The sequence below is a fragment of the Colobus angolensis genome, unplaced genomic scaffold, assembly GCF_000951035.1.
Source record: "Colobus angolensis palliatus isolate OR3802 unplaced genomic scaffold, Cang.pa_1.0 Scaffold150, whole genome shotgun sequence".
NCBI classification, from domain to species: domain Eukaryota; kingdom Metazoa; phylum Chordata; class Mammalia; order Primates; family Cercopithecidae; genus Colobus; species Colobus angolensis.
This window is the reverse complement of record NW_012114600.1, coordinates 7,740,156-7,753,839: the sequence shown is the minus strand read 5'-3', so window position 1 is coordinate 7,753,839 and position 13,684 is coordinate 7,740,156. Positions and strand designations below refer to the sequence as shown.

Sequence of the window (13,684 nt, the reverse complement as noted above, 5' to 3'; positions counted from 1 at the left end):
GAGCTTCCCAGCGGCTTTGTTTACCTACTTAAGCCTCGGCAATGGTGGGTGCCCCTCCCCCAACCTCGCTGCTGCCTTGTGGTTAGATCGCAGACTGCTGTGCTAGCAATGAGGGAGGCTCCGTGGCCGTGGGACCTTCCCGGCCAGGTGTGGGTATAGTCTCCTGGTGTGCCCGTTTCCTTAAAGCGCAGTATTGGGGGGGGAATTACCGGATTTTCCAGGTGTTGTGTGTCTCAGTTCGCCTGGCTAGGAAAAGGGATTCCCTTCCCCCTCGCGCTTCCCAGGTGAGGCGATGCCTCGCCCTGCTTCAACTCTCGCTGGTCCGGCTGCAGCAGCTGACCAGCACCGATTGTCCGGCACTCCCCAGTGAGATGACCCCAGTACCTCCGTTGAAAATGCAGAAATCACCGGTCTTCTGTGTCGCTCGCGCCAGGAGTTGGAGACTGGAGCTGTTCCTATTCCTCCCTTCATTTCTTGTGTCATTTTTTGGATTTCCTTGCATTGGGTTTCACTCTTCTCTGGTCCCTCCCTGATTAGATTAATAACTAACCTCCTGAATTGTTTTTCAGGTAAATCAGGGATTTCTTCTTGGTTTGGATTAATTGCTGGTGAATTAGCATGATTTTTTGGGGGGTGTTGAAGAGCCTTGTTTGGTCATATTGCCAGGGTTGGCTTTCTGGTTCCTTCTCATTTGGGTAGGATATGTCAAAGGGAAGGTCTAGGGCTGAAGGCCCACAGGGTGTTCCCTAGATGTAGTATTCTCCCCCTTTTCCTATGGATGTGCCTTCCTATGATCTGAACTACAGTGTTTGTTGTCTCTATTCTGGGTCTAGCCACACAGTGAGTCTACTCGGCTCCAGGCTGGTTTGCAGGTTGTCTGCACAGAGTCCTGTGATGTGAACCATCTATGGGTCTCTCAGCTGTGGATACCAGCACCTGTTCGGTGGAGATTGTGGGGAGCGGGGTGCGATGGACCCCATGAGGGTTCTTAATTTTGGTGGCTTGATGCTCAATTTTCATGCTGGTTGGCCTCCTGTCATTAGGTGGAACTCTCCAGAAAGCATCAGCTGCAGTAATATGGAGAGGGACTGGCGGTGGGCAGAGCCCTAGAACTCCCCAGATTATATGTCCTTTGTCTTCCACTACCAGGGTGGACAGGAAACGACCATCTGGTAGGGGTGGGACTAGGCATGTCTGAGCTCAAACTCTCCTTGGGCTGGTCTTGCTGTGGCTGCTGTGGGGGTTGAAGGTGAGATTCCCAGGTCACTGGAGTTGTATACCTAGGAGGATTGTGACTCCCTCTGCTGAGTCATGCAGATTGTCAGGGAAGTGGGGGACAGCTGGCAGTCACAGGCCTCATCCAACTCTCATGCAAACTGAAGAGCTGGTCTCACTCCCACCATGTCCCAGCAACAGCCCCAAGTCTGTGTCCAGGCGGAGGGCGAGATGGGCTTGAAAATTTGTCTGAGGCTATTTGCCTCCCAGCTGCAAAAGAAAAGGGCTTTAGTTCTTCCCCCACCTGTGAAGTTTGCACGCCCCATTTGCATCCTCCCTTCTGGCCAGGAGGCTTCTCGCCCCATTCAAATTGTTACCAAGTTCAGCTACAGAATTTCTTCTCCCTGTGGAGTTTTATCCCCTGCTCCTCTGGTCACCCTCCTGATGGAACGCTGTGGTGCCAGGCAGGAATAGGCTGCTTGGGATCCAGCAAGCTCCCAGGGCCTCTCTGCTGCTTCCTCTATCCCCATATTTCACTTGGCTCTCTAACTTGACTCAGCTCCAGGGAAAGTCGGAAACTTCTCCCACAAGAGACCTTCAGCTTCTCCAGTGGGGGTGTCCCCATTTTAGGTTTTAATCCTTGGACAGTATTGAATTTCACAAACTTTGATTACTTACTGTGTACCTTAACCCCAAACAAGCTTTAAATAGTCAGTTCTGAATATTTAATTTCAGGTGCTCTACAATTAAAGGGTGGCCCATGTGATCTGGCATCAGAAAACTGGACTGCACCTGTAGTTCTAAAACTTATTAGTTGTGTGATAGTGGAAAAGTCACTTAATTCATTAAGTCTTAACTTCCTTGGCTAGAGAACCAACAGAAGAGCGGCCCTGTTTACTTGACAGGATGTTTATAAAGATCAAGAGAGATACTGCCTATAAAAATATTTTAGAGTGTTAAATATGTAAAGCAGTAAAAAATGTTTATTATTGCCATGACCATAACAAATATACCACTTGAGGGGCTCAAAGCAGTTTTGTCCTACTTTTCACCTTTTCTGTTAGTATTTATTGAGTTAACACATATTAGAGTAGCACCTGGGATTTGATGTTCAATAAATGACTACTATTAACATTATTATTACCAGGGCATATATTCTGAAGGCTTTCACTATCTCTTATAAGTAAAGTGAAAGAAGTAATCTCCTGGAGGTTAAAGTAAATCTATTCTGAAAGCAAGAATAATCTGCCCATATACAATGGGATTACTTACTCTCCACTCTTACTCTGAGTTATTAGAAGACAGAGAGTAAGAAGAGAAAATAAAGCTAGCAATATTACACTGCAAGGAGATTGGCTAAAAAGTAAAAGACCATATGTCCCAGAGAAGATCCTCCCACAATTCTCTTTATCTGAAGCAAACTCAAAAGCTTACATTCTGGATTTTCTTTTCCACTTTACTACTGTTTGTCTGTGTAACCTTAGAGAGAGTCATTTAAGCACTTGGTCTTCTTAGGTGAAAATCTGATACCTTTCATTCATCCAAGACAGAGTGATTATCTCCTTATCGGAATATGCCAAAATATAGTTTATTGTAAGTTCCTCAAAAAAGAAAGACATTATCAAACCCACATAGAACTTGGTGCTTTCTTTCTCACTACCTACACCTCCCTCCTCCAAATGTGAACACATGTATTTTGGTTGTCGTAATGATAATGTGGGAAGGGTCTACTTATTAATAGTCATCAGATAAATATTTCTTCGATTGAACATGGAACATCTTTGATATTATAAGTAGAGTTTAGAATAGATCACAGTGAGAATTTCTTTCTTTTTTTTTTTTTTTTTTTGAGAGGGAGTCGCGCTCTGTCACCCAGACTGGAGTGCAGTGGTGCGATCTCAGCCCACTGCAAGCTCCACCTCCTGTGTTCTCGCCATTCTCCTGCCTCAGCCTCCCGAATAGCTGGGACTACAGGTACCTGCCACCACACCTGGCTAATTTTTTGTATTTTTAGTAGAGACAGGGTTTCACTGCATTAGCCAGGATGGTCTCGATCTCCTGACCTCATGATCTGCCTGCCTCGGCCTCCCAAAGTGCTGGGATTACAGACATGAGCCACTAAGCCCGGCCGAGAATTTCTTGAATTTAACCATCATCATCTTCATCTATCACTCCTCTTCTTTATTTTGACACATGCAGAAATATTTTATTGGTCTATGAGATACAGTGCAATGATACTAACACTCTTATATTAGGAAAGTTAGTACTCCATTTTCTCTATTCTTTCTCTCCTGTGAATAAAGGAAGATAATAAATTCAGTTGCATGTTGAAATTATTAAGTGATGAGAGTCATATTACTAAAAAAATTGCCTCATCTAAAAGTGAAATGTAATGTCTGAAATAAGTAATGTTTTTAAGAACTTACACGTCCTCCATTCGGTAGGGTAGAAGATGAGAATGTATGGGTTGGGATATAAAGAAACATAAGTTAGCATACAAATAAAAGATATATATCTATATCTATGATATACTATCTATAGATAAATATTGTAAAGGAAAAGATTAAGTATTTCAAGAAGAAAATCTATTTTGTCAACTGTGACAGAATAGTAAATAGGTCAAGGGAATAGGAATAAAGGATTCTTTGAAAGAGAAGAGAAAAAACTAAACATGGTAAGATTAAATAACACAGCTGTGAGGATGATTTATCTTTTAATATAATATTTAATATTATCTTTCCATATAATCTTTCTATAAACTCACCTTGGTGAGAAATAGAATTCAAAATACCTCATATTTCAGTTCACTCAGATTTTGAGGTGAAAGACAGAATTTTCACAACATATTTCAACTTCTACACATTATTAGGGTTGAATTAAAATAAATAAAAGCATTGCCTGCTTTATTTCCCACTTAAAAGGGAAGAAGCTGGAAAAAAAAGCAAAGTTTTATATACACAAATATATGTGTTATATGTAATAAAATATCCATAGGAAAGATATTCTGAATTAACAAAGTAATACAAAATAAAAGAAGGCATAATTAAAATTTCTACTAACACCAAAAGTAAATTATTAGACTCTAATAGATTATTTTAAATCAGAAACAAAGTTTATGATAGTATTTACTTAATCTTGAGAATAATGGAAAAAGATACACACATATACACACACAAATAAAGACTAGAGAGCAGGAGAAAACACATTACATAAGAGTCCCAGATTAGTCGATTTTTATGCCGACAGTAAACAGTAGTACAGTATATCATAATGACATTGACTTATACTAAATTTTATGGGCTTATAATATGAATGTCTGAAATTATGTACTGTGAATAAATAACAGTTACTCAGCATAGGTATTGTATTATTTCAATGTCTAATCCTCTAACCTCTAGACATGAACATCATATTATCATATTAATTTATGCAGGAAGTTGATTAGCTGTTTTACATCATGTAAACACAGTCTAAGTTCAGCCATCATTTACTTTATTTTATTCTTCCTATTTTCCAGGATTGATAATCAAATGCAAACAAAAGCTCTATGACAACACTACCTATATCATGTGCAGTTTATGATAAGCAAAGTGCATCTATCATAAATATTAGAAGATATCAGGATCCTTTATCACTTGATCTTCATGAAAAAAGTGAGGCTTTGGAGAAATGAATGTTTTATTAAAATTTGACAACGTCAATCAGCTCAATTTACACCAGTTACTGCTAATGGATTATGACAGTCATTTCAAACTAGGAACACACTGGCCCCAGTCACTACCCATAAACTAGAGTTGGCTCTGTTTTTGGTACCTGTTTTAAGTGAAAACAAAAAAAGTACAAGAAAAATCCTTCACTTTCTATGCTTTTATACTTGTCAACCTTAAATGCTTAGAAAAAAAACCATAACAAACAAAACATATTTTTGGAAACAGAACACATATTAGGTTGGTCAGCTAACGAATTCACATAGGATTCTTAATGCATCCGATTATTTGATGCTTGGTTCTAGCCTAGCTGCAATTCTCTACTTCCACTAGACTGCAGAAGGTGGACACATCTCAGAACAAGTCATGATGTACTAAATTCAGAGAACAAACAAGCAAACATGCCTGGCACTAGACCAACAGATGGGCCTTAAGAGAGTTGGCAAAGGTGAGAAAAAATGAAAGTTAATGTCAGAGAGAAGGAGGACAGGACAAAATATTGAAAATGTAGTCTCAAAAGTTAACATCTAACAGGCATTATGATTAAAGTCAAATCCACAAAGTGTGTGAATGTATAGAAAATGGAGTTTCTTAACGAATCTTGATTTAATCTACTGGTTCATTGGGTCCTAATCCTTACTTTTAAAAATATTTTAATCAATCCACTCTTCTCAAACTGTCACTAAATAATTCATCATATCTCAAGTAATTAAAAAAATCAAGAGTCTCAAATACAAATGGTTTACCAGAGAAAATTTAATTTTATATATTTTGTATTTTCTTAACGAAAAACTTCAATCAATAGGAAGGGGGTGGGGAGGACTTCTAAGATGTGGCAGATTTTAATCTAACAATATGTGCCCCAGGAGAGCACATAACCTTCTCTAAACTGCATTTTATTATTTAGGATCTTAAAAGTCTACTCTGTGGAGAATTGAGAGTCCTGTCCGGCCCTTATCATAATTTGAAATCTTATATTTAACTGTGAGCTTATTTAATGTGTGTTTTCTCTATCAGCCTGTACATCCATGAGGACAAGACCCAGGTCTACTTTAGTTACTGCTGTAGGTCTAGGGCAATAGAGGCCCTCAAAAATGGGTTTAATACTGAATGAGGGAAACCTAGTAGAGCCCCTAATATTTAGTCCTTCCCACCCCCAGCAAACATACAGCTTTGGGAATTACTCTTAAAATTAGAGAACAGGGAACTTTTCTGTATTCCCCACTATCCTTCCCACTCAATTTCCCCTCTACCATACTCTGGTTATAATAAATGTACTTCTACTAATGTGCTTATCACATTGCACTGTAGTAGACTGCACCAAAAAGAAATGAATTCGTTATCTGTGTGCCCATAATCTCTGGCAATGCCAGGTGATTTCCTTCCATTTTACTTTCCAACCACCATCAGGAAATGGTTTATAAAAAATGACATATTTAAGCTCAGAATACAAGGAGGTATTGGATGGCATAAAAGAGACATTTTATGGAATCAAATAAAGCCAATAATATAACAAACAAAATAAATCACCTTTTTCTAGTTACAAATTACTGGAATTAAAAAATTGTAAAGTTAGTATCTCCCAAAAGGAGAATCCATACATTTAATCAGAATAAATCACTGAGTCTAGTATTTACATGAAATACTTTTTACTATTTCACGTAAAATAATCCTTTCACAATCTTTTCAGTAAAAAGCCAGGAAGAAATACATACATGATGGTGTTAATGCCTGAGAGTTGCTGAAACATTTGTAGTCCACAACCCACAATTAAGGCTCGGCGAGTTGGGGGATAACTCAGCATTCTGCAGATCACAGGTCCAGCTTTTTCAAGAAAGAAAGAAAAAAAGAATATATCTATTATTTTTAGCTCTCATAGTAACTATTCCCAATAGGACAAAATTTCCCAAATCTTCATGAAATCAACATGACTGGGCATTTTAAATCAAAACAACTCCATTGTTACAGAAATCTGGGTACAATATGTTATTTTGCAAACAGATAGGGTTTTTTTTTGTTTTTTTTTTGTTTTTTTTTTTTTAGTTTGAACTGTAAAAGCGACAAGAGAGAATTTAAGTTTAAGCAAGTTATGGGTACTAGAAAACCTATATAACTAAAACTCTCAAATTAGTCTTCCTTAAAGCCCTACAAGCTCTAGTGATTAACCACTTTCTTTGTTCTACAACTTTCTTGTCAATTAAGTATTATTTAAAATCCATCCATGTGGGACTACTTAGAAGTCACTGGCAAAATTTCTTTAATCAACTGTAAGAAAAGCATTCATTAAAAACTATTCAACAAAGAACAAAATTCATATTATGTTAATAAAGTTACAGAATTTGGGCATGATGTCAGTCTTGGTTACAGCTACAATGGAGATTATTAATAAAAGTTACCAAAAAGTTAATAAAAGAAAACCAATACCTATTATCTATAGGAATGTGTGTGTGTGTGTGTGTGTGTGTATTTCTAAATTTTGAATAGTCCCCTAAGAGGCAATCAATGATTATTTTAAAATACAAATGAACTTTCAAAATTGCAGAGATACCTTGGTCTTTATTTGAACTCTGGATCAATTCTGGAAAGCTGTAGATCTGAACCACTGAGTCCTTAAGTAGGTTGACTAACCTTATTGATGCCTGTTGTCAGGGCATGATTACTAAAAGTGGCCCCTCCAGCCTCATAAGTGTTCCAGTTACAATGTCACCTTAGCTTTAAGAGGCATTCTACATGGTGTCCTTATGGAGCTAGAGTTGACTCCCAGGACCTACGGTATTCCTGCTGTTAGAAGAGACGGCCTGGGATCACTGCGATGGTAATTGCTTAATTAGAGTCCAAGTTTTGTTAATGAACCCTAAACCAAGTCTGGTAAATTAAAATCCAAAGAAGTCTAACTATTTCAGGATCTTTTGAAAATCTAATATTCAAGTTCACAAAAATGGAATAAAATATGTATGTTGTCTCAGCAGTAAAAGTTAGTATGGGATGTCAAGCCAGGGCATTAATTAGAACGAAATATTAGAGGGGTGAGAATATTCTATTCCTACATGGATATGAGTACAATCATAAAACTTGAGTTATTGCAAATGATTTTGTTTCTAAATGGCAAGAGAGGGCATAGATTAATTTAGAGAAGTGTTGATGGTCATTCAAAGCTAAATGCAGTGACGATCCATTTAGAAAGCAGACTGAGGGTATTATAAATGTCAAACTGCCTTAGATTTGAGCAAAGCAGTATTAAAGCCTAATATATCAGAAAGACTGTGTGAAACAGGTGGATTTTGAGAGTTTGATTGTAACAATGCTGACATATATCTGGATCAGCTGCCTGATAGACACACTCATCTGCAAATACAGATACCTGCAAGTGAGCCACAAAATAAGCAAGGCACTAACTTTTTCCATTAATCAAAACTTTCAAATAAAAATAATATCATTTACCTTGTATACCACGATTTTTTTTTGAAATGACAACAAAACAAAAACAAACAAAAGTCCTTTCTCAGATGAGAAATTCATCTTTCCTAATGCAAGAAGTCTATTATAATCTTTGGAGAGATGCATCTACTTTCACTATTAAAGTGTTTCATAATTTGATGGTCAGGCTAGGTAATAATGATTTTGGAGGACAGAAATACAGAACATTATTACAAATTAGGACAAAAGTTTGACTTGCCATAAAAACAAGAGATAAGCTATTGTATAAACATCACATATTTCCTAGTTTTAAAAAATCTGGATTTTATATTTTCTCCTGATTTGGATTTCCTGTTAAAAATAAATGACGGTAGTTCCTTTATTAGACTGGATTTTTTAATGGATAAATTTTGGTCCCAGCAGCTGCACATCTGATTATGCATAAACAGAATTAAAGAATTTCCTTTCATTAAAATTATAAACCTAGCTTTATTAGGCAGTAAAACTTCCTTTACAAATGAAAACCATCATTAATCTTTACATCACAGAATCTATGAGACAAAAGAAAAAAATCAAGTATATTAATTGGCTGAATGTTCATAAGTGAACATTTAAAATGTCATGCTCTACTTAAAACATTTATTTTGCTTTTGGAATTAAAAATGTTTTGTGCATACAAACATTTCACATTTAATTTTATATCAAATGTTTATCTTTCAAACACAGAAATTCTCACATTATAAAAACTAAAACCTTTAACCAACTAGATTAGAAATAAAAGACCTAAAATACAACACATAGTAAAGAAGCAGATTCAAGATCCCAAAATGAGCTCATCCCTCTTCCTTCATTCTGAACACCACCTCATACTACCAAGTTGCTAAGTAACTTGCACAAGGTTGTCCAGGTGGCAGAGGCTCCGGCAGCAGGGATGAAAAAGACAGTCCCATAAGGGCAGCCACTTTTGTGAATCGGTTGTCTGTGAGTTGAAAAGATGCAGTTCAGGATACCGGGATGCCAAGGGGGCTAGAGTTCAGATGGCACAGGACCAGGGAGGATAGATTCAGAGAGGGAGGAAGAGAACTCTGGAGATCTTCAGAATTTCCCTTGAGTATTCAGTTGAGTGCTGATCAGTGGAGGTGTGTGAGGAAACAACCCAAGACAGGGAAAAGAGCTACTGGAGAGGATTAGAGAAATCAATTCCAGGAGCTCATACAGGGCTGGGGATAGTGCCTGTTCCTAGCAACCAGAGTGAAAAATCTGAAGCATAAGAAAGAGTATACAGAAGGGATATACCTTAGTAATGGTGTAAGTTTAGTCCTAGATTAAACATTACTTGAATGTCATCTAAAACAGCATAAAAGCAAGACTCAACGGCTTTTAAGCAGCTTAATGATTTTGTTCTGGGATACCGCAGAACAAAACTCAACAATGAGATTAAAATTTTATAATTTGGACATACAATAAAAAATAACCAGGCATGCACAAAGACAGGAAAATACAATCTGTGAAGATAAAGGAATCAATTCTTCAAGAGAATATAACAATCCTAAACATGTATGCACTTACTAAGAGCTTCAAAATATTAATACTTGAAAGAAAAACTGACACAACAGCAAAGGGAAATTGAAAAACCCACAACTGTACTCTCATATTTCATCACTCTCAGTAACTGATGGAACAAGTAGCCTGAAAATCACCAAGGATATAGAAGACTCCAACAACACTATCAACAAACTTGACCTAATAAATGACATTTAAACCACATTCCACAAAATAAGAGCAGGAAACATGCATCCTTAAATTGTATGGTCAATGTCTTAGAATATTTACCTGAGGTAGATTTTATTCTGAGCTCTAAACCAGTCTCAACTAATTTTAAAAGAATTCAAGTCATACTAAGAATATCCTGATCATAATGAAATTAATATAGAAATCAGTAACTGAAAGACGACTGGAAAACATCCCCCAAATTGGAAACTAAATAACACATTTCTATGAAAATTAGTAAGAATATAAAGTTGAAAGAATCTAAAAATCTAAACACATAGCCTATAAAAATTTGTGGAGTGGAGCTAAAGTAGAACAGGTAAAATTACTGCAAGAAACCTCTTAGGATACCTTCAACCTTCAGAAACCAGAAAAAGACAGACAAATGAAACCCAAAGTATGCACATGCTAAAAGTAATACTCCAGATCCAAATGGAAATCCGTGAAACAGAAAAGAAGACAGTTGAGAAAAATCCGTAAAACCAAAAGTGTTTTTTGTAAAGACCAATAAAATTGATAAGCTTCATGCCAAACTATGGTAGGCTAAATAAGCGTCCCTCAAAACATATTCACATCCTAATCCCTGAAACCTGTATTATTTTAGATGTCAAAAATAAACTTTGTAGATATAATTAAGTTAAAAATTTTGAGATCAAGACAATCCTAGATTACCCAGGTTGTCCCTAAATGCAATCACATGTATCCTTATCAGGCGAAGGCTGAGGAAGATTCAAGACAAAAGTGAAGAAGACAAATGCAGTGACTGGACCTATGCAGCCAAAAGCCAAGGAATGATGGGTGCCCCCAGAAGCTGGAAAAAGGAAGGAAGAGGTTGTCCTCTAGGGACTCTGGAGGAGGTGTGGGACAGGAGTGGACACCTGGCCATCACAACTGTGAGAAAATAAATGTCTATTGCTTTAAGCTACCAAATTTGTAGTAATCTGTTACAGTAACCACTGAGAACGAATGCACAAACTATCCAGGAAAAAGCCAGAAACAGAAATGACCAATATTAGGAGTAAATGAGGTGAACTCAGGACAGATATTAAAATAAGAGTATCATGAACAACTTTATGCCATTAAATTCAACATCTTCAATGCAACAGACAAATTCCCTAAAAGATACAACTTCCAAATTCACTCAAGAAGAAATAGCCTGAGTAGCCAGCCCTATAAGCTATTAAAAATACTGAATTTGTTTAAAATGTTCCCCCAAAGAAAACTCCATGTCCGAATAACTTGACAGAAAGCAGATCAACGGTTGCCTGTGAAGGGAGGAATTACAAAGGGGCACCAAGGAAAGTTTTTGGGGAGGCAGCAATATGTTCACTTTCATGGTAGTGGCAGTGGTTTCATGGTGTTCACATATGCCAATGTCTAAAATTATATGCTTTAAATACATGCTTTTTATTGTATGTAAGTTATTCCTCAATAGAGCTGCTAAAAATTAACAACAAAAATAAGAAAAAGCTTCACCAATAATCTAGACTCTAGATGTCAGGAAGGCTGACATGGTGAACTGGATGATAAGAAAAAAAATTCATTATTCAAAGAGCATGATATTCCCTTAAGAACATGAAGGGGTTATTAGAAGCAACAGTATTTGATCAAACTGGAGTAATGAAGTCTGCTGTGAGACTGCTGAAAGAGAACTGCCAATGATGCAGCACCCTTAACATCTCTTCAAGGTTTTCCTTGCTCTTATTCTTCCCTTTCTTTTTGTTTTATTTATGAATTTTACCTTGTATTAGTATTAAATAAAAGTTAAGGAGGAAAAAAATGGAACACTTTGTGACTAATGGATTACAAGATGCAAACTGTAGGAGGTTTCCCCATTGCTGACAAAGTAAAGCTGCCTCTGTGGAGAAAGCAGGGGCCTCACTGGGAGCAAGATAATCACCACTCAGCTTCAAATATTATTCTCCCCACTCCTCAATGTAGGGCCCTATAACTGGGCTACAATCAAGCACAGCAAGATCCCCCAACACCACGGTCCTTTCCTGAATGCAACCAGAGGAGGCCATTCTCACACAATCACCAAGAGTATTAAGCATCTGCTCAAATCTCAATGAATTATCTAATACTCCAATAACTCTTCTTGCCTTATGAACAATTTCCTATCATCATCAGAGTCCTGTGAAGTCAGAGAGAGCACGTGTTGCTACCCCCATCTTACAAAAGAAGAAACTAAATGCAGAGGGATTCGATAGCTCTTCCAAGGTCACAAACTAGTTAAGTGTTTAGAGACAGAACTTGGGCCGACATCTTGTTCATGCCACAAATGCCAAGATATTTTGTATGTCCACTTAAATAAGCTGATTTTTCTTAGCATAAAAAATCAACAACTTATGAACAGTAGGAGTAACACAAAACAAAACTAAAACACTTCCAAGCTATAGTAAGAAACATACTCTGTGCTCCTTATGACTGCAATTCCTCCACTTCATTTTCTTCATTGTTTTCATGGTCCCACCTGCCACTATAACCAGCCTCAGTCCTAGAGGTATCTACTTGAAGCCACTCATTTCAGCCTACCTCTTTCTCCATTTCCACATCCAGGGAGTTGAGCATTGTTTTAGAATAATTACAAAAATGAGCCATACTCATTTTAGGACAAATTCAGCATGTCAGGTCCTGCGTGCTGTCAGGGCAGCCTTTCACTCATCTCTAACTGGCTCCCAATCATGTTCTCACAACATTCATTTTAAGTATTCCTCTTCCTTGGACTTCCATTGATTTCTCCTTTCTCTCTTGCCAAGAATCCCCTAGTTCCTTCTCATACCTGAAGCACTTCCCATGAACTTACTCCATGCTAGGGACAGAAACGTGAGAAGGCCCAGTCCCTGAGGAGCTCATAATACCAGGATGGGATCATCGACCAAAATAAAACAAGTTACGCCACAATGGCGTTAAGTGCTCCAGTGGAGGTACATAAACAGTATTATGAGATTAAGGCATAAGGAAGGACCCACAAGAAGTAAGCCACTCAGGTACATACAAAACAGAAGTCCTCATTTCTCACCCCAAACTTGTTCTTTACCCCATGTTATCTAATTTCAAAGTAAATCAAGATTCATGGCTTTTGAGTGCTCCTTCTCTCTTCATATATCCTGAATCTAATACATTGCTAAGTTTTCATCAGAATTAATGTATGTGTGCCTAACTTCTTTCCATAAAACATTGGAAAGATTTCTTCTGTTCTGCACCTGCACCTCTCTGCCTTTCCACTGCCTGGTTGTCTGGCATTCCTCTCCGAGGACAGTGCACGGCTGTGGAAAGTGTTCACACAGACCAGTGTTAACATACCACCCTACCATGTAGCCACTGTGAGATTCTGTAAGTCTCCATTCAGTAAAATGGACTTAAGAGTAATACTCTCCATTTGAGGATTAGGAGAGTGCCAAGATTAGTATGTGCCAAGCTTCTTGGCACATACTACTTATGTGTTCAATAAAAAGCCTAATATGTGGTCTCAACATCCCCAGTCTCTACCAAATCCAATCCATCACGCTTCCACATTGCTGCCACCTGTCGGCTAAAGTACTCCACTGAACCCTCCACTTACCTGTTCAAAA

The 13,684-nt window shown here is 37.7% G+C and overlaps 1 protein-coding gene across 1 annotated transcript in view; it reads right to left on the bottom strand.

Annotated features, from left to right (window-relative positions):
* The window catches only part of SLC2A13 (solute carrier family 2 (facilitated glucose transporter), member 13), a 426,909-nt gene that overhangs the window by 216,250 nt on the left and 196,975 nt on the right, over positions 1-13,684 (bottom strand). Inside the window, exon 6 of the mRNA XM_011936118.1 lies at positions 6,638-6,746. Within this exon, the coding sequence (XP_011791508.1) occupies positions 6,638-6,746 (109 nt within the window). The remainder of the gene's footprint in view (positions 1-6,637; positions 6,747-13,684) is intronic.